The sequence below is a fragment of the Aphis gossypii genome, chromosome X (genome assembly GCF_020184175.1).
Source record: "Aphis gossypii isolate Hap1 chromosome X, ASM2018417v2, whole genome shotgun sequence".
In the NCBI taxonomy this organism is placed as follows: domain Eukaryota; kingdom Metazoa; phylum Arthropoda; class Insecta; order Hemiptera; family Aphididae; genus Aphis; species Aphis gossypii.
Window position 1 is genome coordinate 15,930,161 of NC_065533.1, and position 22,916 is coordinate 15,953,076.

The window sequence follows — 22,916 nt, forward strand, 5'->3', positions numbered from 1 at the left end:
ATCGTCGTACCTACACTCTCGCCGACTCACTCAGCGACAGCGGGACTCCCCTTGCCCGTGCGTACGGCGGTCTTATATACAAAATTTGTCTTTTCGCCTCAGCACATTTTGCTTCACCAGCCTCTCCCGTGTTTTATTCAAAAATATTTTTCTTTATACATATTAAGTAATAATTTGGACGACTGTCTACAATATACGACAGTCCCCGTTGTTTTTTTTAAAAAAATGCCCTCATTTTTTAAGAATACATTAAGAATTTCTTAATACTATGTTAATTACTATACTATATTATAACTAGGTTACTATTTTTTTTTTTTTTGTCATTGACTATAAATTATGCTTATCTGTTAGTTTTATCCCATTAATAATTAATTATATTTAATACGTTCCTATATGTTATAACTGTCTTGTTGATTGGTCCTTCTCTGTGGTGGCAATTGGCTTCTTAGAGAATTTTCTCGGTTTAAGACTTAATATTTTTATTCAGACAAAAAGCAATAAATTATTGTTTTTATTTCTTTATAGATTACTTGTCCTCTGTATGTTCTGTAGTTTTTGAATGGCCATGGTAACTATTGAAGTCGTGTCCTTATGGCCGAATTATTTATAAGGATATTTCTATAAAGGTACTAGTGACGATTGACGATCACGGTTCTGCGGTGGCAGTGAACATGCTATTCTGCTTCCCGTCATATAAATTATTTATATTTATAATTATATTTTGTAATCTTATTGATATACATGGGATCTTCAATTTTATATTCGTGTGTTGTTTTTTTTTTCTTCATACGTAAAATTAGTTTGTTGTTCATTTGTAATATTATTGGTTTAATGCTGATTGTCTACTTTGAAAAAAAAATATTAAGTTTTTCCCTTGTCTCTGATGGTTTTGTGTTTCGTTGTCGATGTTGAGAATACATTCTTTTTTTTTTTATTAATTTTTTTTATATATGATATAATACTATGCTATTTCAGTTTGTATTTTTTTTTTTTTTATTTAAAACTAATGTCTTATTTCTAGGTTAGTGGTTTTGCTAAGATTATACTAGATTACTTATTTAAAAAAAAAATACTTACATATTATGAACTCAAGTTGTATTAGACTTGTGCGTTAAGAGGGGGAAAAGATAATACGATTTATATTATTGTATTTAACGTTTTATGGCTATTTGTTATGTAGTTTTTTTTTTTTTATATATATCAAGGATACTATTCTAGGGACTCGATGAATTTTACAAGGTTTTCGAATCCCTCTCGGATTTTTTCCTCAATTTTTTTTTTTTATTCTTCTTCTGTCTTCTCTGTTGGTGTCTGTTTTTAGGATTGATCCCGTTTTCAATTCTTTTTATGTTTCCTTTTACCCTTTTTATTGCATTTTGTAATTTCTGTATCTTTTTTTTTTGATCGAATTTTTCGATGTCGTTCATCTGTAAATATTTATGTATATTATGTGTGTTGCATGAGTGTGTATGTTGTTTTTGTAGCTTGTTTTTTTTTTTTTTTATATAATATATGTTAATTCGTTACGATATTTGGTGATGTTCTTTTTTTTTTTTTATATCCTTGCTGGTATTGGTGGGAGATTTAGTAAATCTATTTTTATTAGGACTGGGAATAATTTGAATGCTAAAAATACTATTGCTATGGTCAGCGTTGTTAACCATGTTAAATAAATTACGTCACCTATGAAGTCGTTGATTAGTGGTTGCGGCATTTTTTCTAAGATAACCTTTTTGAAATATTCTTCGGGATCTTTTAACTGTCTAGTAATATGGTAATTTGGAATTTCTTTAGTCCAATTTTCGTTTAATATTTCGCTTAAATTGGAGAAGAATATATTTTGATCTTTCTGTGCTTCGTGACCTATATTTAAAGACTTTATAATTGTCCAGGACGTTGGTAATATTCTGTGTATAGTAAATTTATTTAAGTTGCTAAGTTCGCATGGAAACATTTTTGGAATGAGTATTTTCCCGTTCCTTAAAAGCTCGTAGTTGCAGGTCAAGGAAATTTTTATTAGACCTGGTTGTGTATAGTTTATTTTTAGTTTCTGTGTTTCGGTGTATTTGTTTTTGTTTGATTTCCTAATCATTAAAGTTGGCTGTGGATTTGTAATTGCAAAGGTATTTACCCCAATTTGCTTAATTATTATTTCTTCATTTTCCTGTTGTTTTACACATTGAAAGTAACAGAATTTGTTTATCTGATTTAATGGTAGATTTCTGAACATTGCTTCTACACATTTTGGTGTTAATGTGATATCTGAAGTAAATTTTGGGATATAGCATAGGTCTGTTATTGGGGGGTCACAGTGCTGTAGCCCCATACCTGAAACTATTCTAATATCGTCATTTTCAGTATCTACCGCTATATACGTTTTTTCTGAAAATATTAGGCAAATAGAGTCCTGAAAATTGAAATGTGCAGGGATGTATTGAAACAACTTCCAGTTTGTTGATTTTTCCTTAATTGGTATTTTTAATTTAATTAATATTGTAGATTCTGACAGTTGGCATTCAACTATTGGTAAATTATAATATGTAAAAATGTTTTCAGGTTTTATTTCTAGTTCGTATCCGTCTTCTATTAGTAGGTTTGAAAGTTTACATTTTAATGAATAATAAATTTCTATAAAAAGTACGATTTAAACGAAATAACGAGTTCGATGGGTCAGACTGAAACAGTCAGGGGAAAACTTGCTCAGGTGAAATGGCGTCAATGAATTCGACAATAGTTGGAAACCTGAAGCGTATTTTGATGGCCGTGAAGAGTTGATTAAAGATTTTGAAAAAAGACATAATTCTAATGAAATTGAAAATAATGATAATAATAAGGTTGATAATGAAATGATTGTTTTGTAAGATAAAAAATAAATCGATGTTGATAAAGAAGTTGCAAATGGTGTAACTAGTACAAATGAAGAAAAACATAGATGCGCAATACCTTATGCTACTGTTATAAGTTGTGGATCATCAAAAGCTAGACCATCTAGACAGCTGGGAAAAATTTCTTCTCTACTAATAAAAAAGGCTGATGAGTCTGCTAAATTGATTATATCTAATGACATGGCAAGTATTTGGAATATAAGTTTTTTCAATATCCAAAAAACGATTGTCTAGCAACACGGATGAAAAATTGTTGTACAGGAAATCTGTCTGAAGAACTAAAAAAAAAATAGTAACAAAGTTTGTGGAGATCACTTTGTAGACTCAATGTTTTTGAACTTTACAACAAAAAACCGACTAGTTTTTAATGATATCCAATCAGTATTTATTGGTACGATCAGGGACTCCTCGTTTTACGGTGTGCCACCACCTGCGAGTAGTTTTAACGTAGGTTGCGCTACGGGTAGTGAGGTAGATACCAGCTACTGTCAGGCAAACGACCTAGTCCCCTCTTCACACACCGGGTAAGTTGCTCACTTTCCGGTGGCTGGCTCAGCACTAGGGCATGGTACAGTATGTACCTAAGCCTAATGGAGAAAAGGTCGTCCCCTAGACACAAAAAAAATTCACTATTAACAAATAAAAAAAAATCACAGTTTACAACAAAAGATCGAGTTATATCTCGGGCTATGGCGTAAGATAAAAATCGCATGTTAGGCAGAATCTGCTCGTTATCAACGTCACTGGTGGTCCGACGACTGGGTTCGCACTCACAGAAGCTTTACACCAGTTAAGCTGATAAGAACAGATTTTATTACTCATAAATGCTTAAACTAAATGAGACATTAATGGGGGAAAAAAAAAAGATAATAAAATTACAACAATAATAGTAAAAAAAAACCCAAAAAGGCAAAAAGAAAAAATGAATATAGGGGGGGACACATAATTGTGGATAACATATTTTTTAGGCATAAATAATTAAGTATAAGTACACAAGTATAAATAAATCAAAACAAAAGAAAATAATTACAAAAAGTAGACAAAATATATAAATACAGGTAACATGACTATAAACACAGGGGGAGGAACTTCTCAACCCCTCACCTGTCGGACCCCAGACAGGTGCTCAATGTAGATGTCGCGACTAGCAGCGATAGTGTCACTGACACATAGTTTTCTCATTAGCGACGCATACGACCTGCTGCACAAAATCCGCATAAACGGATCATTTCCTGGGTCCCATGATCCAAGGGCACCCACAATTATCGGGACCACTGACGCCGAACACCCATACCGGTCTGCCATCTCGGTCCTCAACCGCTCGTACTTTACCTTCTTCTCGGTTGCTGCTACTTTGAAGGCCTCGAGGCGGTTATCAAATGGTACGGTGACGTCCACAATGTAAATGTTTGGGCCCTTCTTCAGAACTAAATCCGGTCTCAGGCCCTGGTTGCCCAGGACCTGATTCTCGGAGAGAACCTCAAACTTCGTGGACGCCGCCTTCTTAACTCTGGCGACTATGGCGTTATGTCTCGCCATGTAGAGCGCGGTGTACCGCATGCAGTGGTCGACGACGTGGGATAGGCTTTCTGTATTGTACCTACATCGTCTACACCTGCGGTCACCGGCTCTCCATGACGAGGAGCCATTCAACGGCACGAGGTTCAATCTCGCCCGATGGACAAAGCGCCAATCGGCGAACCTCGTGAAATCGCCATCAGCCAAGAAGTGGAAAGAAGCAGGATGGGCGGCAACACACTCAACAGCTCTGCCCTGATCAGGTTTTGCGATCAGGGCATCGCTTCGTTTGAGCCGGAGTGTGTTTCTTATGGTCCTCATGACCGCCCTCCTATGCTTACTTACCATTACCGTACCTTCATGTGTGATCGAGGGGGCGCCTCCCAACGACCAACCGATACTAAGTCGCTTAGAGGCGTTCCGCGCCCTCGACCATACACTACTAACCCCTGTGCCCCTCGCCGCACGGAACACGCCTTCATCCTCCCCGGACAGGTACGACGCGACCTCCTGGACAGACGGATCCTTCTGAATTCTCCGTATGGCGACCTCCTCGACATGGTCAGCCGCGTCCGCTGCCACTCGTTGATCCGGGGAGGTGATCAGCTTGAAGGCGCTGTCCACTGCGGCGATGTCGGCGTCCTCCGCAAGCAGCCTGACACCACAGCACCCTCGCTTGGTGGACCCATAGATATATTCGCCCGACGCCTCCTGGGGTAGATACAGAGTCGCCTTGATCTCCGGCCTTAAAATGTTGTCTACCTTAGCCCAATCCGTCTTCGGGAAAGTCCCTAAACGCTGTAGGTGGACGGTCGATGGATAAAAAAATGTTTTCAGCGCGTCCATCCTTTGCCACGGGGCTAGCTTGCTCCTCGCTATGCGCAGGCCAATATCGATTATCTCAGCGAGGGTAGACAGCGGTGGTACGACATTGAACCCGACCTGGGCACCCAAAAATGTCGCGGCTTCACCCTCGGCGAGCGGGCGAAGCGGGGAGCCATTGAGGTTAAATCGAGTGTCCCGGACGCCCACCGGCCGGCGCCCCGATAAGTGGAGCGACGCGCACTTGGCCGCGTTGAGACTGAGCCCCAGCATGCCCAGGCTTATGTGTGCCGCATCGATGGACAACTGGAGCTCCTCCGGGCTGTCGGAAATCAGGCAAAGGTCATCGGCAAAGGCAAGTACCCGGTGGTCGGCAGACGCGCCTTGTAGCAGCGTTACCACCGGGTCGATGGCCATAATGAACAATAGGCCGCTCAGTGGGCACCCTTGCTTGATGCCGGACAGCACCGGGATGTTGCCGGTCATTCCTCCAGCCACGCTTACCGTCGATGTGGCACCGGTGTATATGTCTCGGATGGCGTGAAGGAACTCCTGACCGGCTCCACTCGCCTCAATCGCGGCCTCTAGTGCCGGGTGCGGAATCGCCCCAAACGCGTTTGACACGTCCAGCCAGGCCACGCACTTGTCCGCTGCGTGGGTCCTGGCCTTCTCGAGGACCCGATTCAAGGTGTGGACGTGCTCAAACGCGCCGTCCGCCGGCAGGAAGCCTTTCTGGCAAGGGTTGAGGACCTTGTTTGTGAGCAGCCATTCTGTCAGTCTATTGGCGACACACCCCACGTACAGCTTGTACAGTGTTCTGCTAAGCGAGATGGGCCGCCAGTTGCCCAGGTCCTCTCGCGCCCCTTTCTTATAGATGAGCACCGTCACAGCTCGTTTCCAAACGAGTGGTACTCTCTTGTACCGGAGGCATGCATTGACAATCTCCGTCAATACTGTGCACTCCGGATCGAGACGCTTCCAGTGCCGGTACGTGAGCCCGTCGTCTCCAGGCGCCGTGTTCTCGAATTTACCGAGACGCTTGGCAACATCGGCGCACTGGAACGGGCCCATCGGCACTGGGTCTCTGCCGTCCACCCGCTGGAAAATACTGGTGTCGCATGTGGACGGTGCCCATGTTCTTGTGAAGTGCTTCTCGACCTCTGGTACCGCAACTTCACAAGACTGCCCTTCACCCGACAAAATGACCCTAACCGCCCGCCGCCTGTTGCGTTTGTATAGGGACTGGATCTCCTTGGCATCGTTCGGATCGATCGCAGTCCCCCTACCGGAATTACGGCCTTCCGGCCTGGCGGGTAGTTTGGCTATGACGGCCGCCTCAGCCGTCATCTCGTCGACGAGCTCAACAAACCTCGACCACCCCGCTTCCGAACACGGCTGTTTATTGAGGTCCGTAAAACGTTCCCGGAAAGCGTGTAGGGGTGTTGTGTCATCAGGTTGCAGAATGAGCGCTTCGTCGACGAGGACTTCAGGGCCGTCTAGGTTGTCGGGCAAAGGGGTGTCCACCAAATCGTCATTCCCGTCATCCACACCACTCGAGGCGGAACTACTGCTGGCGGCCGGTGAAGGAACGCGTGGCCGCCATAGTTCCGGACTGGCCACAACAATGTTGTAGGCCTCGTTCCTCGGAGACTCACGGCGCACTGGCGAGGTAGGTGGCAACGGGAGAGACAGCCTGTCCCCGGTCCCGCGCGGCCTCCTCGGCGTCGCGGGTCTCATAGCGGTGGGCATCATGGTGGGAAGGGGGGACAAGGGTGGGCCGCCTGTGTCCGGGTCTGGTCTGTTACCAGCCGGTATCCTAGGCACACTACTTGTCCCGGTGCCCGGGACGGAAGACAACACATCAGCTGCGGCGGACAGGGGTGAGCCGCCTGTGTCCGGCGGTATGATACCAGCCGGTATCCTTGGCACACCTCCTGCCGCAATGCTCGTTGGCGAGACCGTGCCGCCTGTGTCTGGTGGTCTTTTACCGACCAGTATCCTTGGCACGTCTCCCAATGGAACACGGGCATCGCCCCCACGCACCGGTCGCGTATTCTGACCGGCTCGCAATCTTTGCCGAGTCAACGGGGCCGGGAGTGGGACAGCCGCAGCCTCTAGGGCGTCTATCCGTCGGTGGTTGCGGGCGTGGTTCATTAGGCCTTGCTTGCTGGGGAACGTTTCGGAACATCCGTTCATCGAGCAGGGGAACCTCTCGACCGTGCACTTGTGGGCGCCCGGCCGGACCCCGAGCACGCTCCCACACCCGACACACCGTACCTCTATACCCTCTGCTGCGTCGTGAAGGTCACGAATGTGCCGCACGACTGACTGTTTGGCGCTTGTCCACACCTTCACCTTAAAACGGGCGGAACAGTCGTCGTGCGGACAGTTGACGGTTGTTGGCAGAGGGTACCATATGGTGAGCGTACGGCCTACGAGTGATGGTTGCCGACGCTTGGTAGGGACAAAACGACTCAGGAGTCTTGTAGACTCAATGTTTTTGAACTTTACAACAAAAAACCGACTAGTTTTTAATGATATCCAATCAGTATTTATTGGTAAATAAATAATAAATTATTAAAACATGTTTCAAAATAAATTACATTTTATTATTAAGTGACCAATGTAAATTGAAATTGTAAATGTAACTGAGTGCATTTAACAAAAATTGTAAAGATTTCTGTCTTGCAGACATAAATCTTTTTTTTATGGGGAGATATTATGAGCTACGTGATATCAAGGCTAAATTTGTATGACCATGACACGTGTCGAGATAGTAAGTGCACCAATAATTATAATGCACTAATGATGCATTCACGATGTTATTGCACATTATCAAATCCGGGTCCGAATTTGCAACAGCTACAAGGACACCTGGTTTCACCCAGAAGGCTACGACTCGACGCAAACAAGAGACGCACCACAATATATAAGGAAGCCCAAAGACCAGCAACGGCAGATGTACCAAAGCTATCAACACCTGAGCACTTTCACGACACTCAGCTACTTATTTTATTTGTTACATGTATTTCGTTTATACGTAATAAAGACATTATTCGTTATTAAGTTTTAACTTTTATTCAAAATAACAATTTAATCCTGATACTGGCACGCAACAATATTAAAAAGATAAAAGTTTATTAAATGTACTACTTCCAACAGCTAATTTCTTAATAATATTATTTGAATCGATTGTATTAAAATAAACCTTCTTATATATATTTTATCAACATAAAACTTTTAAAAATGACTTGGCTCAATATAGTTCTTAAATAGTTTTTGGTGTATTTAAACTTTGAAAAACTCTTTCACATCCTACTTGCATTACAAATAATTTAAAATTTAAAATTTTGAAAATAAGGATTAACAAATTTGCTGTAAATTAACGCCTAAATATGTTTAAGTTTTATTATAACCTACCAAGAATTATAAGATTCTTTTTTGATTAGTAAACCTTTATCTTTTAAAACTATTTTAAAATTTTCCATATTCATTATATAATATGGAGCTAAATACTAATCAAATGTAATTAAATATCTCAAAATTTTTAATTGGTTCTTCTTCGCCTCCACATTCCACACATTTTTTTGGGGTCGGCCACCTTTGTCCTAAACCTACACTTTTCTTGATATTCCCCATCCACTATTAGACACTTACATACTAACAGTCCTCATATCCTTCTCAATAGTATCCAACTATCTCTTTTTTGGTCTTTCTCTCCTTTCCTGTTTCCTCTCGCTTCATTACATGCCCAAACCATCTCAGTCTAGTTTCTCTCATCTTGTCTTCTATCGACGCCACACCAATTTGATCTCTCACGTATTTGTTCCTTATTCTATCTTCTCTTGTCACTACACTCATCTATTTAAGCATTCTCATTTCCTCGACACATCACCGCCTATTTTCATTGGTCTACTTATCTTTTCAACTTTTTGATCTCTTCTTCAAAATTCATACTCTATATACTGTCTTTTATTTTTAATAATTCTCAAGATCTTTTCTTCAAGTACTAAATTCCACTCATCCAACTTATTGTTAACATTTTCCAGATTTTCTATTATCAAAACAATATCATCATCACATTCTTCAAAATGGTATCTTGCCCTGTAGCTTTTTTGTAACTTCATCCATGATGCAATTGCTTAGACCTGACCCCTGATGCACACTTACTCCTTCGTTCAAATCTTCTACTTCTCTACACAGACTCTTGCTACTACTATTAGATACATTTTTGGGTCGTCTTTTCTCATTAATACTCACTTAAAAATTCATCTTGGAAACATGTCATTTACCTTTTCTAAATCTATGCATAACTTTTTATTATTTTCCTTATACTTCTCTTCTAGTTGTCTCATAGGCGCAACTAGGGGGGTGCTAGGGGGACTTTAGCACCCCCAGACTAAAAATTAGCACCCCCAAAAATTCAAACTCCAATCCTTGATTTGTAAGCAGTAGTTATTTCATCAATATATATTATACTTACCTACCTATTCTGTTTAAATTTTTATTTTAGAATAATTTATTTATATTTAATGTTTCGAAAATAGTTATATTAGATCAAGTACGACAAAATATTTTGTCATGAGATTAATAATATAATATTATGATAGGTAAGGTATATTGCATTGGGAATTTGGTTGTGTTAATAGTTATTTTTAAACTGTAATCTACGTAATCCGCTACCAGCATGTTTTCCATTATATGCGTTATCGTTATAAGACGTTATAAGTATAACATTATACGACACTCGTTATACACTTATACAGTACCCAAGACGTTAACTGTCAACAGGCAACAGTATTCCGTCTCCGTAAATCTGAATTTTAAAATTTAAAATGTTTAGTATTTTTAAAAAACGGAAACCTAAAGATAATGATGAGGAAAACGAAATTGAAGCTGATATTGACGATCCTGGCATTTCTACTACTAGTACTACTCATACAAGTGATACAACTCTTGATTTGGGAAATAAAGATTCCGGCCCATGTCGTCCTATACTCACAGTAAGATTTATTCTGTTAACATATAAAAACGTAATAATTCGTTTTTGAGTTATTTTAAATAAATATAATTAAAATACTTTTCCGAGTTAAAAAATGTTAAATCTAAATTATTTAAATCAATTAATTATATTTTCGAGTACATATTTGTAGGTACCTACCTAGTACCTATTATAGTACCTACTTAGTACCTTTACATAGTACATTCCTACCATATTTATTAAGGAAATAATTATTTAATACATTAATTGCATGTTCTAATTAATTTTCATTAATTTTTAACCATGGATAAAACAATTTTGAGTGTTTAACAATAACAATATGTTTTGTTTGTCAATTAATATTATATATTCACATAAGTCACTAATTTTTTTAATATTTCTAACTTACCTATTGTATATAAAGTAATATTTTTTAACTTTTAATACCTTATATTACAAATATAAAATTATAATAAGGTGCTTGATATTTTTCTGATTAATTTCATTATTAATTAGGAATATAAAAAAATTAATTTGGAACACAACAAAGAACATTTCGAAGCCAATGGTACAATGAATGTGATTGGCTAGAATACAGTGTTCAGCGTAACGCTGCATTTTGCTTTGTTTGCCGAACTTTTGGTTCAGAAAATTCAGGTGAAAATGTATGGGTTAAATCTGGATTCAATAATTGGCAAAAGGTAAGTTGTTTATTTTGAAGTGAAATAGTAAATGTATTTTCACAAATAAAATAGTTAAAAAATAAAAATTATTCAAAAACTTATACTTTGGTAGAATAACTTAGTGCGTTAGTATTGAATATTAAATTTGTATTATGATTAATCGTTCACATTTTTTTCAGTTTCTTGTAAAATCAAAAAAACATTCTTCTACCAGTACTCATTTGACTAATTTATCGAAAATGTGTGCATATAAAAGTAGTTTAAAAACAGGATCTGTTGTGACACAACTATCTAGCGTCCATAAAAAACAAATTGAAATTAATCGCAAATACATGTCTAGTTTAATTGATGTTGTGTTATACCTTGCTAAGCAAGGCATAGCATTTAGAGGACATAACGAAAATGTAGATTCCTTAAATCAAGGTAAATTTATAATATTATTAATAAAATTAATGTTTTCTTGTAATAATATAAATACAATTTTAGGCAATTATAAGGAAATGTGCCATATGGTATTTTCAAAGTTCATGCCAGATTTGAAAAATGTATATGAAAATAAAATTAACCATACCAGTTGGAAAGTGCAGGACGAAATTATTAAAATAAGTGCTGACCTAATCAAAGAAATTATTGTTGAGGAAATTGTTGTTTCTGGGAATTTTGCTCTAATGGTTGATGAAGCCAGGTACAATATATTTCACTATTGTAATATTTATAATAGTCATATTTACCTATATTTTGATCAAATTAATATTTTTTAAATGTAAATATATATTATTCACAGGTCCCATAAAGAAGAACAGTTATCTGTATGTGTAAGGTATGCTGTTGGTCTTGAGGCACGTGAAAGATTTTTGCAATTCATAGATGTTTCTAATGGACAAACTGCCAATCATATTATTTCTGCTGTTTTTAATTGTTTTCAAAATTTAAGTATTAATATTAATACATTAAATATCGTTGCTCAATCGTATGATGGTGCCAGCGTAATGTCTGGACACCTTGGAGGTGTCCAGTCAAAAATTAAACAACAATTTCCATGTGCCATATACACACACTGTATGGCACACAGATTAAATTTGATTGTTGTGGACATGTGTAAAGGAATAAAGGTATTAATTAGTTAAAGATTAATTAAACAATAATTTACTGAAGTATTTTTAACAGAATGCCTATACGGCTATACCTATAGTATCTGTAGTAAAATAATAAATTATTATCATATTATAATTATATAATCTGTATTAATTTGTATAGAGAGCTAGAAGTATTTTTAATACTTTAGAAATGGTCTATGTTCATTTTTCTCGACCATCCAACAATGCTAAACTCAATGAAGTTCAATCTAAACTAGGTTTAAAAAAAGGAAATGTTCTTAGGATATGCGATACAAGATGGGTATGTCGCTATAAAAATTGCGAGTCGATGATAAAAAATTACTCATCAATATTAGAATTTTTAAAGAATGAAGTTGATGTACAAATGGACAAAGATGCCATTGAAGCTATCGGTAATTAAAAAAAGATCATTATGTAATGTAATTATAATTTGATACATTATTTTTAACTGTTGAAATTTTTTCTTAATTATAATTTTAGGTATTCTTAGTCAAATACAAAACTGTGCTTTTTTTATTGGGGTTACTTTATTAAAAGACATTCTTGGTATTATTAATATAATAAGTGTCACATTACAATCTAAAAATGCCACTTTAGGAAAAGCAAAAAGCATTATCAATGGAAGTATACAAAGTATTGAAAAATTACGTTCTGACATTGAATTTTCTACATTTTGGCAAAAAATTACATCTTTAGCTGAAGAGAATGATATAACCCTTGAAATACCACACATAGGTAAATATTTGATTAACTGTAAACCTTTGTGAAATCTAAAGGTTTTTCTTAAATAAGTTTTAACTTTATTTGTGAAATGCATTTCATAGACATTCATATGTAATAATATTATTAATCAACAATACCATTAAAACAAAATTCATGTTCACAACACTCAAAATTTAAATACATATAACAATAATTTAATTTTAAGTTACTATTAAAAAAATTTATTTAATGATTAGGAAGAAAACGGATAAGAACTCAACCGAAATCTTTGAATAATTTTTACTTACAATCAACAACTGGTGAAGAAAATGAACCAAATATTTTACAATCTGTTGAAGACTATTGGAGACAAACTTTATACTATCCAATAATTGATTTTATAATAGTTAATTTAAAATATAGATTCTCTGAAGAAAGTTTATCTATGGCTTGCTCCATTGATAACTTTATGAATATGAACTACGAAGGAAGCTTAGAATTCATAAATAACTATAAAGTAAAATTTATATAATATTAAATACAACTCAATATTCAATTCAATTTTTTTTTTTAGTAGTGTAGTTTAAGTTACTATAACTTTAATATTTTTTCGATTTTACTGTTTAATTTTCAGAATGTGACAAACATTTCAATTGATTTATTAAAAGCTGAAATGATGGTTTTCAAAAACTGTTTGCCACCAGATTTTAATTTTGATGACATTAAAGGAAAAATACATAAAGAAGCTTTTCCTAACTTGTATAAGCTACTTCAAATTGCAATTACAATCCCAATAAGTTCTGCAACTTGTGAACGTAGTTTTTCTAGTATGAGACGTATCAAAAATTGGCTAAGAACAAGTATGTTGCAGCAGCGCTTTAGTGACTTGTCAATTTTAAATATTGAGAGGGATTTATCAAATAAAATACAAACGGAAACAGTGTTAGATAGATTTAACACAAAAACCAGGAAAATTGTTTTAAAATAATAGATTATAATATGTTATCTAAATAGTTGTTATTAGTGATTGTAATTAATTATTAATTATAATGTTTTAGACTTTTAGTAATTGTTTATTAATATTAATCAATATCAAAATATCAAATGTGTTATCATATAAATTAATATATGAAATTCAGTTATAAAAGCATGTTGTGTTTTAAAATTGTGTATTGGGGGGGGGGGCAAAGCCCCAGGGCTAACCCACAGGTTACCAAGGTATACTAAATTTTAGCACCCCTTAAATTACAGGTCTAGTTGCGCCTATGAGTTGTCTAACACAAAATAATAGATCCATTGTCAATTTTCCTGGCATATAACCAAACTGATTTTCTGATATTGATATCTCACTTTTTATTCTTTTCTCTATAATCTTTATTCCTCTATATTTCCCACATTCATTTTGTCTTCTTTTCATTTAAATTTTGGTACAATAAAACTCTTTCTCCAATTTTCTAGCAGTTCTCTTCTATTAACACTTTATTAAAAAGATCTTCCAACAATTCAACACTTACATCCCCTAAAATTGTCCACAATTCTACAGGTACTCCATTTGGTCATAATGCTTTTTTTTCTTTGTTTATCAATCCTTTATTCCATGAAATACTTAAAGTACAATTTGGATACTCTTCGTCCCAAAAATTCTGTCCATATCTTTTTTCACATCATAATTCTTGATTAAAACCTTCTTAACCTAATTTTTTATACACCAGACATTTTGAAAGTCCATGTATTGCTTTTCTCACATCTTAGTCAGTCCATAAATTTCTTTTTCCCCATTCTGTGTTCCTAGCCATTCATACAACACATCATACTTATTATGTTTCGCATTGCTTACCACACTCTTCATTTTAATACATACATTTTTATACACAACCCAATTTTCTCTCTTCCTACTTTTCTGCATTTCCTTTAATTATCCTTTTATAATCTTACTTACTACTCTCCAAATATCCTCATTTCACCACCACGTTTCCTTGTTTTCTGACAAACTACTTTTGGTTTCACCAAAAACCTATTTTGCTATATTCTTAACACAAGTGGTCATCCTTTCCCAAATCTAATATATTTCTCTCTCTACACCTCACACAGCTTTTATTTTTACGTTTTTTATAAACTTAATTTCTTGGCTTTTTATTTATTTCAACCATCTAACTCTTAACTCTTTTCCAGATTTAACATATTCACCTTCCTTCTTTCTTTTTTTTTCATCTTTCACCAAAAATTACTTTACAATCCTATACACTTTTCAAACTGTTTCTCATATATAATTTTATTTTTTTTTAAATAAAATAATAACACTGAAAACTATTTTTTTCACTGTTATATGTTATATAATGCTTTTCCCTTTTCCTAAATTATGTATTGATTATTGAAAACTCATACGCATCTATAAATTCTAAACCTTTTTCTTTATCCTCATTTCTTTCTCCAAATCCATATGCTCTTTGCATTCGTTCATACTCTACCCTGTCACTACTAAAATTAAGCAGCTTTTTCAGAACTCCGTGTATTTATATTGAACAGTTCTTTTCAGAACTACTCGTGATTACATTAAACAGTTCTTTTCAGAACTCCATGAGTTTTAATTAAACAGTTCTTTTCAGAACTATGCGTGATAACATTAAACAGTTCTTTTAAGAACTTCGCGTGATAACATTAAACAGTTCTTTTAAGAACTCTATGAGTTTTAATTAAACAGTTCTTTTAAGAACTTCGCGTGATAACATTAAACAGTTCTTTTAAGAACTATGCGTGATAACATTAAACAGTTCTTTTCAGAACTCCATGAATTTTAATTAAACAGTTCTTTACAGAACTATGCGTGATAACATTAAACAGTTCTTTTAAGAACTTCGCGTGATAACATTAAACAGTTCTTTTAAGAACTCTATGAGTTTTAATTAAACAGTTCTTTTAAGAACTTCGCGTGATAACATTAAACAGTTCTTTTAAGAACTATGCGTGATAACATTAAACAGTTCTTTTCAGAACTACTCGTGATTACATTAAACAGTTCTTTTCAGAACTCCATGAGTTTTAATTAAACAGTTCTTTTCAGAACTATGCGTGATAACATTAAACAGTTCTTTTAAGAACTTCGCGTGATAACATTAAACAGTTCTTTTAAGAACTCTATGAGTTTTAATTAAACAGTTCTTTTAAGAACTTCGCGTGATAACATTAAACAGTTCTTTTAAGAACTATGCGTGATAACATTAAACAGTTCTTTTCAGAACTCCATGAATTTTAATTAAACAGTTCTTTACAGAACTATGCGTGATAACATTAAACAGTTCTTTTCAGAACTCTATGAGTTTTAATTAAACAGTTCTTTTCTGAACTACGCATGACAACATTAAACAGTTCTTTTCAAAACTATGCGTGATAAAATTAAACAGTTCTTTTAAGAACTTCGCGTGATTACATTAAACAGTTCTTTTCAGAACTCCATGAATTTTAATTAAACAGTTCTTTTCAGAACTACGCGTGATAACATTAAACAGTTCTTTTCAGAACTACGCGTGATAACATTAAACAGTTCTTTTCAGAACTCCATGAATTTTAATTAAACCGTTCTTTTCAGAACTCCATGAGTTTTAATTAAACAGCTCTTTTCAGAACTTCGCGTGATAACATTAAACAATTCTTTTAAGAACTTCGCGTGATTACATTAAACAGTTCTTTTCAGAACTCCATGAATTTTAATTAAACAGTTCTTTTCAGAACTTCGCGTTATAACATTAAACAGTTCTTTTAAGAACTATGCGTGATAACATTAAACAGTTCTTTTCAGAACTCCATGAATTTTAATTAAACAGTTCTTTTCAGAACTATGCGTGATAACATTAAACAGTTCTTTTCAGAACTCCATGAATTTTATTTAAACAGTTCTTTTAAGAACTTCGCGTGATAACATTAAACAGTTCTTTTCAGAACTTCGCGTGATAACATAAAACAGTTCTTTTCAGAACTACGCGTGATAACATTAAACAGTTCTTTTCAGAACTTCGCGTGATAACATAAAACAGTTCTTTTCAGAACTACGCGTGATAACATTAAACAGTTCTTTTCAGAACTATGCGTGATAACATTAAGCAGTTCTTTTCAGAACTACGCGTGATAACATTAAACAGTTCTTTTCAGAACTCCATGAAGTTTAATTAAACAGTTCTTTTCAGAACTCCATGAGTTTTAATTAAACAGTTCTTTTCAGAACTACGCGTGATAACATTAAGCAGTTCTTTTCAGAACTCCATGAATTTTAATTAAACAGTTCTTTTCAGATTTCCATGAGTTTTAATTAAACAGTTCTTTTAAGAACTTCGCGTGATAACATTAAACAGTTCTTTTAAGAACTTCGCGTGATAACATTAAAGAGTTCTTTTAAGAACTCTATGAGTTTTAATTAAACAGTTCTTTTCAGAACTACGCGTGATAACATTAAACAGTTCTTTTCAGAACTCTATGAGTTTTAATTAAACAGTTCTTTTCTGAACTACGCATGATAACATTAAACAGTTCTTTTCAGAACTATGCGTGATAACATTAAGCAGTTCTTTTCAGAACTACGCGTGATAACATTAAACAGTTCTTTTCAGAACTCCATGAAGTTTAATTAAACAGTTCTTTTCAGAACTCCATGAATTTTAATTAAACAGTTCTTTTCAGAACTACGCGTGATAACATTAAACAGTTCTTTTCAGAACTCCATGAATTTTAATTAAACAGTTCTTTTCAGATTTCCATGAGTTTTAATTAAACAGTTCTTTTCTGAACTACGCATGATAACATTAAACAGTTCTTTTCAGAACTCAATGAATTTTAATTAAACAGTTCTTTTCAGAACTCCATGAATTTTAATTAAACAGTTCTTTTCAGAACTCCATGAGTTTTAATTAAACAGTTCTTTTCTGAACTACGCATGATAACATTAAACAGTTCTTTTCAGAACTACGCGTGATAACATTAAACAGTTCTTTTCAGAACTCCATGAATTTTATTTAAACAGTTCTTTTAAGAACTTCGCGTGATTACATTAAACAGTTCTTTTCAGAACTCAATGAATTTTAATTAAACAGTTCTTTTCAGAACTCCATGAGTTTTAATGAAACAGTTCTTTTCAGAACTACGCGTGATAACATTAAACAGTTCTTTTCAGAACTACGCGTGATAACATTAAACAGTTCTTTTCAGAACTCCATGAATTTTATTTAAACAGTTCTTTTAAGAACTTCGCGTGATAACATTAAACAGTTCTTTTCAGAACTTCGCGTGATAACATAAAACAGTTCTTTTCAGAACTACGCGTGATAACATTACACAGTTCTTTTCAGAACTTCGCGTGATAACATAAAACAGTTCTTTTCAGAACTACGCGTGATAACATTAAACAGTTCTTTTCAGAACTCCATGAATTTTAATTAAACAGTTCTTTTCAGAACTCCATGAGTTTTAATTAAACAGTTCTTTTCTGAACTACGCATGATAACATTAAACAGTTCTTTTCAGAACTTCGAGTGATAACATAAAACAGTTCTTTTCAGAACTACGCGTGATAACATTAAACAGTTCTTTTCAGAACTCCATGAATTTTAATTAAACAGTTCTTTTCAGAACTCCATGAGTTTTAATTAAACAGTTCTTTTCTGAACTACGCATGATAACATTAAACAGTTCTTTTCAGAACTATGCGTGATAACATTAAGCAGTTCTTTTCAGAACTACGCGTGATAACATTAAACAGTTCTTTTCAGAACTCCATGAAGTTTAATTAAACAGTTCTTTTCAGAACTCCATGAATTTTAATTAAACAGTTCTTTTCAGAACTACGCGTGATAACATTAAACAGTTCTTTTCAGAACTCCATGAATTTAATTAAACAGTTCTTTTCAGATTTCCATTAGTTTTAATTAAACAGTTCTTTTCTGAACTACGCATGATAACATTAAACAGTTCTTTTCAGAACTACGCGTGATAACATTAAACAGTTCTTTTCAGAACTCCATGAATTTTATTTAAACAGTTCTTTTAAGAACTTCGCGTGATTACATTAAACAGTTCTTTTCAGAACTCAATGAATTTTAATTAAACAGTTCTTTTCAGAACTCCATGAGTTTTAATTAAACAGTTCTTTTCAGAACTACGCGTGATAACATTAAACAGTTCTTTTCAGAACTACGCGTGATAACATTAAACAGTTCTTTTCAGAACTCCATGAGTTTTAATTAAACAGCTCTTTTCAGAACTTCGCGTGATAACATTAAACAATTCTTTTAAGAACTTCGCGTGATAACATAAAACAGTTCTTTTCAGAACTACGCGTGATAACATTAAACAGTTCTTTTAAGAACTATGCGTGATAAAATTAAGCAGTTCTTATCAGAACTACGCGTGATAACATTAAACAGTTCTTTTCAGAACTCCATGAATTTTAATTAAACAGTTCTTTACAGAACTATGCGTGATAACATTAAACAGTTCTTTTCAGAACTCTATGAGTTTTAATTAAACAGTTCTTTTCTGAACTACGCATGACAACATTAAACAGTTCTTTTCAAAACTATGCGTGATAAAATTAAGCAGTTCTTATCAGAACTACGCGTGATAACATTAAACAGTTCTTTTCAGAACTCCATGAATTTTAATTAAACAGTTCTTTTCAGAACTATGCGTGATAACATTAAACAGTTCTTTTCAGAACTCCATGAATTTTATTTAAACAGTTCTTTTAAGAACTTCGCGTGATAACATTAAACAGTTCTTTTCAGAACTACGCGTGATAACATTAAACAGTTCTTTTCAGAACTTCGCGTGATAACATAAAACAGTTCTTTTCAGAACTACGCGTGATAACATTAAACAGTTCTTTTCTGAACTCCATGAATTTTAATTAAACAGTTCTTTTCAGAACTATGCGTGATAACATTGAACAGTTCTTTTCAGAACTTCGCGTGATAACATAAAACAGTTCTTTTCAGAACTACGCGTGATAACATTAAACAGTTCTTTTCAGAACTTCGCGTGATAACATAAAACAGTTCTTTTCAGAACTACGCGTGATAACATTAAACAGTTCTTTTCAGAACTCCATGAGTTTTAATTAAACAGTTCTTTTCTGAACTACGCATGATAACATTAAACAGTTCTTTTCAGAACTATGCGTGATAACATTAAGCAGTTCTTTTCAGAACTACGCGTGATAACATTAAACAGTTCTTTTCAGAACTCCATGAAGTTTAATTAAACAGTTCTTTTCAGAACTCCATGAGTTTTAATTAAACAGTTCTTTTCAGAACTACGCGTGATAACATTAAGCAGTTCTTTTCAGAACTCCATGAAGTTTAATTAAACAGTTCTTTTCAGAACTCCATGAGTTTTAATTAAACAGTTCTTTTCAGAACTACGCGTGATAACATTAAGCAGTTCTTTTCAGAACTCCATGAATTTTAATTAAACAGTTCTTTTCAGAGTTCCATGAGTTTTAATTAAACAGTTCTTTTAGAACTTCGCGTGATAACATTAAACAGTTCTTTTAAGAACTTCGCGTGATAACATTAAAGAGTTCTTTTAAGAACTCTATGAGTTTTAATTAAACAGTTCTTTTCAGAACTACGCGTGATAACATTAAACAGTTCTTTTCAGAACTCTATGAGTTTTAATTAAACAGTTCTTTTCTGAACTACGCATGATAACATTAAACAGTTCTTTTCAGAACTATGCGTGATAACATTAAGCAGTTCTTTTCAGAACTACGCGTGATAACTTAAACAGTTCTTTTCAGAACTCCATGAAGTTTAATTAAACAGTTCTTTTCAGAACTCCATGAATTTTAATTAAACAGTTCTTTTCAGAACTACGCGTGATAACATAAACAGTTCTTTTCAGAACTCCATGAATTTTAATTAAACAGTTCTTTTCAGATTTCCATGATTTTAATTAAACAGTTCTTTTAAGAACTTCGCGTTATAACATTAAACATTCTTTTAAGAACTTCGCGTGATAACATTAAACAGTTCTTTTAAGAACTTCGCGTGATAACATTAAACAGTTCTTTTAAGAACTCTATGAGTTTTAATTAAACAGTTCTTTTCAGAACTACGCGTGATAACATTAAACAGTTCTTTTCAGAACTCTATGAGTTTTAATTAAACAGTTCTTTTCTGAACTACGCATGATAACATTAAACAGTTCTTTTCAAAACTATGCGTGATAAAATTAACAGTTCTTTTCAGAACTACGCGTGATAACTTAAACAGTTCTTTTCAGAACTCCATGAAGTTTAATTAAACAGTTCTTTTCAGAACTCCATGAATTTTAATTAAACAGTTCTTTTCAGAACTACGCGTGATAACATTAACAGTTCTTTTCAGAACTATGCGTGATAACATTAAGCAGTTCTTTTCAGAACTACGCGTGATAACATTAAACAGTTCTTTTCAGAACTCCATGAAGTTTAATTAAACAGTTCTTTTCAGAACTCCATGAATTTTAATTAAACAGTTCTTTTCAGATTTCCATGAGTTTTAATTAAACAGTTCTTTTAAGAACTTCGCGTGATTACATTAAACAGTTCTTTTCAGAACTCCATGAATTTTAATTAAACAGTTCTTTTCAGAACTTCGCGTTATAACATTAAACAGATCTTTTAAGAACTTCGCGTGATAACATTAAACAGTTCTTTTAAGAACTTCGCGTGATAACATTAAACAGTTCTTTTAAGAACTTCGCGTGATAACATTAAACAGTTCTTTTAAGAACTCTATGAGTTTTAATTAAACAGTTCTTTTCAGAACTACGCGTGATAACATTAAACAGTTCTTTTCAGAACTCTATGAGTTTTAATTAAACAGTTCTTTTCTGAACTACGCATGATAACATTAAACAGTTCTTTTCAAAACTATGCGTGATAAAATTAAGCAGTTCTTATCAGAACTACGCGTGATAACATTAAACAGTTCTTTTCAGAACTCCATGAAGTTTAATTAAACAGTTCTTTTCAGAACTCCATGAATTTTAATTAAACAGTTCTTTTCAGAACTACGCGTGATAACATTAAACAGTTCTTTTCAGAACTCCATGAATTTTAATTAAACAGTTCTTTTCAGATTTCCATTAGTTTTAATTAAACAGTTCTTTTCTGAACTACGCATGATAACATTAAACAGTTCTTTTCAGAACTACGCGTGATAACATTAAACAGTTCTTTTCAGAACTCCATGAATTTTATTTAAACAGTTCTTTTAAGAACTTCGCGTGATTACATTAAACAGTTCTTTTCAGAACTCAATGAATTTTAATTAAACAGTTCTTTTCAGAACTCCATGAGTTTTAATTAAACAGTTCTTTTCAGAACTACGCGTGATAACATTAAACAGTTCTTTTCAGCACTACGCGTGATAACATTAAACAGTTCTTTTCAGAACTCCATGAATTTTAATTAAACCGTTCTTTTCAGGACTCCATGAGTTTTAATTAAACAGCTCTTTTCAGAACTTCGCGTGATAACATTAAACAATTCTTTTAAGAACTTCGCGTGATTACATTAAACAGTTCTTTTCAGAACTCCATGAATTTTAATTAAACAGTTCTTTTCAGAACATCGCGTTATAACATTAAACAGTTCTTTTAAGAACTATGCGTGATAAAATTAAGCAGTTCTTATCAGAACTACGCGTGATAACATTAAACAGTTCTTTTCAGAACTCCATGAATTTTAATTAAACAGTTCTTTACAGAACTATGCGTGATAACATTAAACAGTTCTTTTCAGAACTCTATGAGTTTTAATTAAACAGTTCTTTTCTGAACTACGCATGACAACATTAAACAGTTCTTTTCAAAACTATGCGTGATAAAATTAAGCAGTTCTTATCAGAACTACGCGTGATAACATTAAACAGTTCTTTTCAGAACTCCATGAAGTTTAATTAAACAGTTCTTTTCAGAACTCCATGAGTTTTAATTAAACAGTTCTTTTCAGAACTACGCGTGATAACATTAAGCAGTTCTTTTCAGAACTCCATGAAGTTTAATTAAACAGTTCTTTTCAGAACTCCATGAGTTTTAATTAAACAGTTCTTTTCAGAACTACGCGTGATAACATTAAGCAGTTCTTTTCAGAACTCCATGAATTTTAATTAAACAGTTCTTTTCAGAGTTCCATGAGTTTTAATTAAACAGTTCTTTTAAGAACTTCGCGTGATAA

At 34.2% G+C, this 22,916-nt stretch overlaps 3 protein-coding genes and 1 pseudogene across 3 annotated transcripts; 3 read left to right on the plus strand and 1 right to left on the minus strand.

Moving 5' to 3' along the window:
• Positions 1-3,977: 3,977 nt before the first annotated feature.
• LOC114129936 (uncharacterized) lies at positions 3,978-7,421 on the minus strand. Its single transcript, XM_027994813.2, has one exon. The coding sequence runs from the start codon at positions 7,419-7,421 to the stop codon at positions 3,978-3,980; it is 3,444 nt and encodes a 1,147-aa protein (XP_027850614.2).
• Positions 7,422-10,031: 2,610 nt separating this feature from the next.
• On the plus strand, positions 10,032-11,326 carry LOC126552910 (zinc finger MYM-type protein 1-like; annotated as a pseudogene).
• Positions 11,327-11,381: 55 nt separating this feature from the next.
• On the plus strand, positions 11,382-12,016 carry LOC126552387 (uncharacterized). Its single transcript, XM_050207088.1, has 2 exons — positions 11,382-11,574; positions 11,674-12,016. Exons 1-2 carry the CDS (start codon positions 11,390-11,392, stop codon positions 12,014-12,016), a joined length of 528 nt encoding a protein of 175 aa, XP_050063045.1. The 5' UTR covers positions 11,382-11,389.
• Positions 12,017-12,161: 145 nt separating this feature from the next.
• LOC126552388 (uncharacterized) lies at positions 12,162-13,697 on the plus strand. The gene is made up of 4 exons (XM_050207089.1): positions 12,162-12,399; positions 12,488-12,742; positions 12,967-13,226; positions 13,344-13,697. The coding sequence occupies exons 1-4, from the start codon at positions 12,177-12,179 to the stop codon at positions 13,695-13,697; spliced, it is 1,092 nt and encodes a 363-aa protein (XP_050063046.1). The 5' UTR covers positions 12,162-12,176.
• The last annotated feature ends 9,219 nt before the right edge of the window (positions 13,698-22,916 follow it).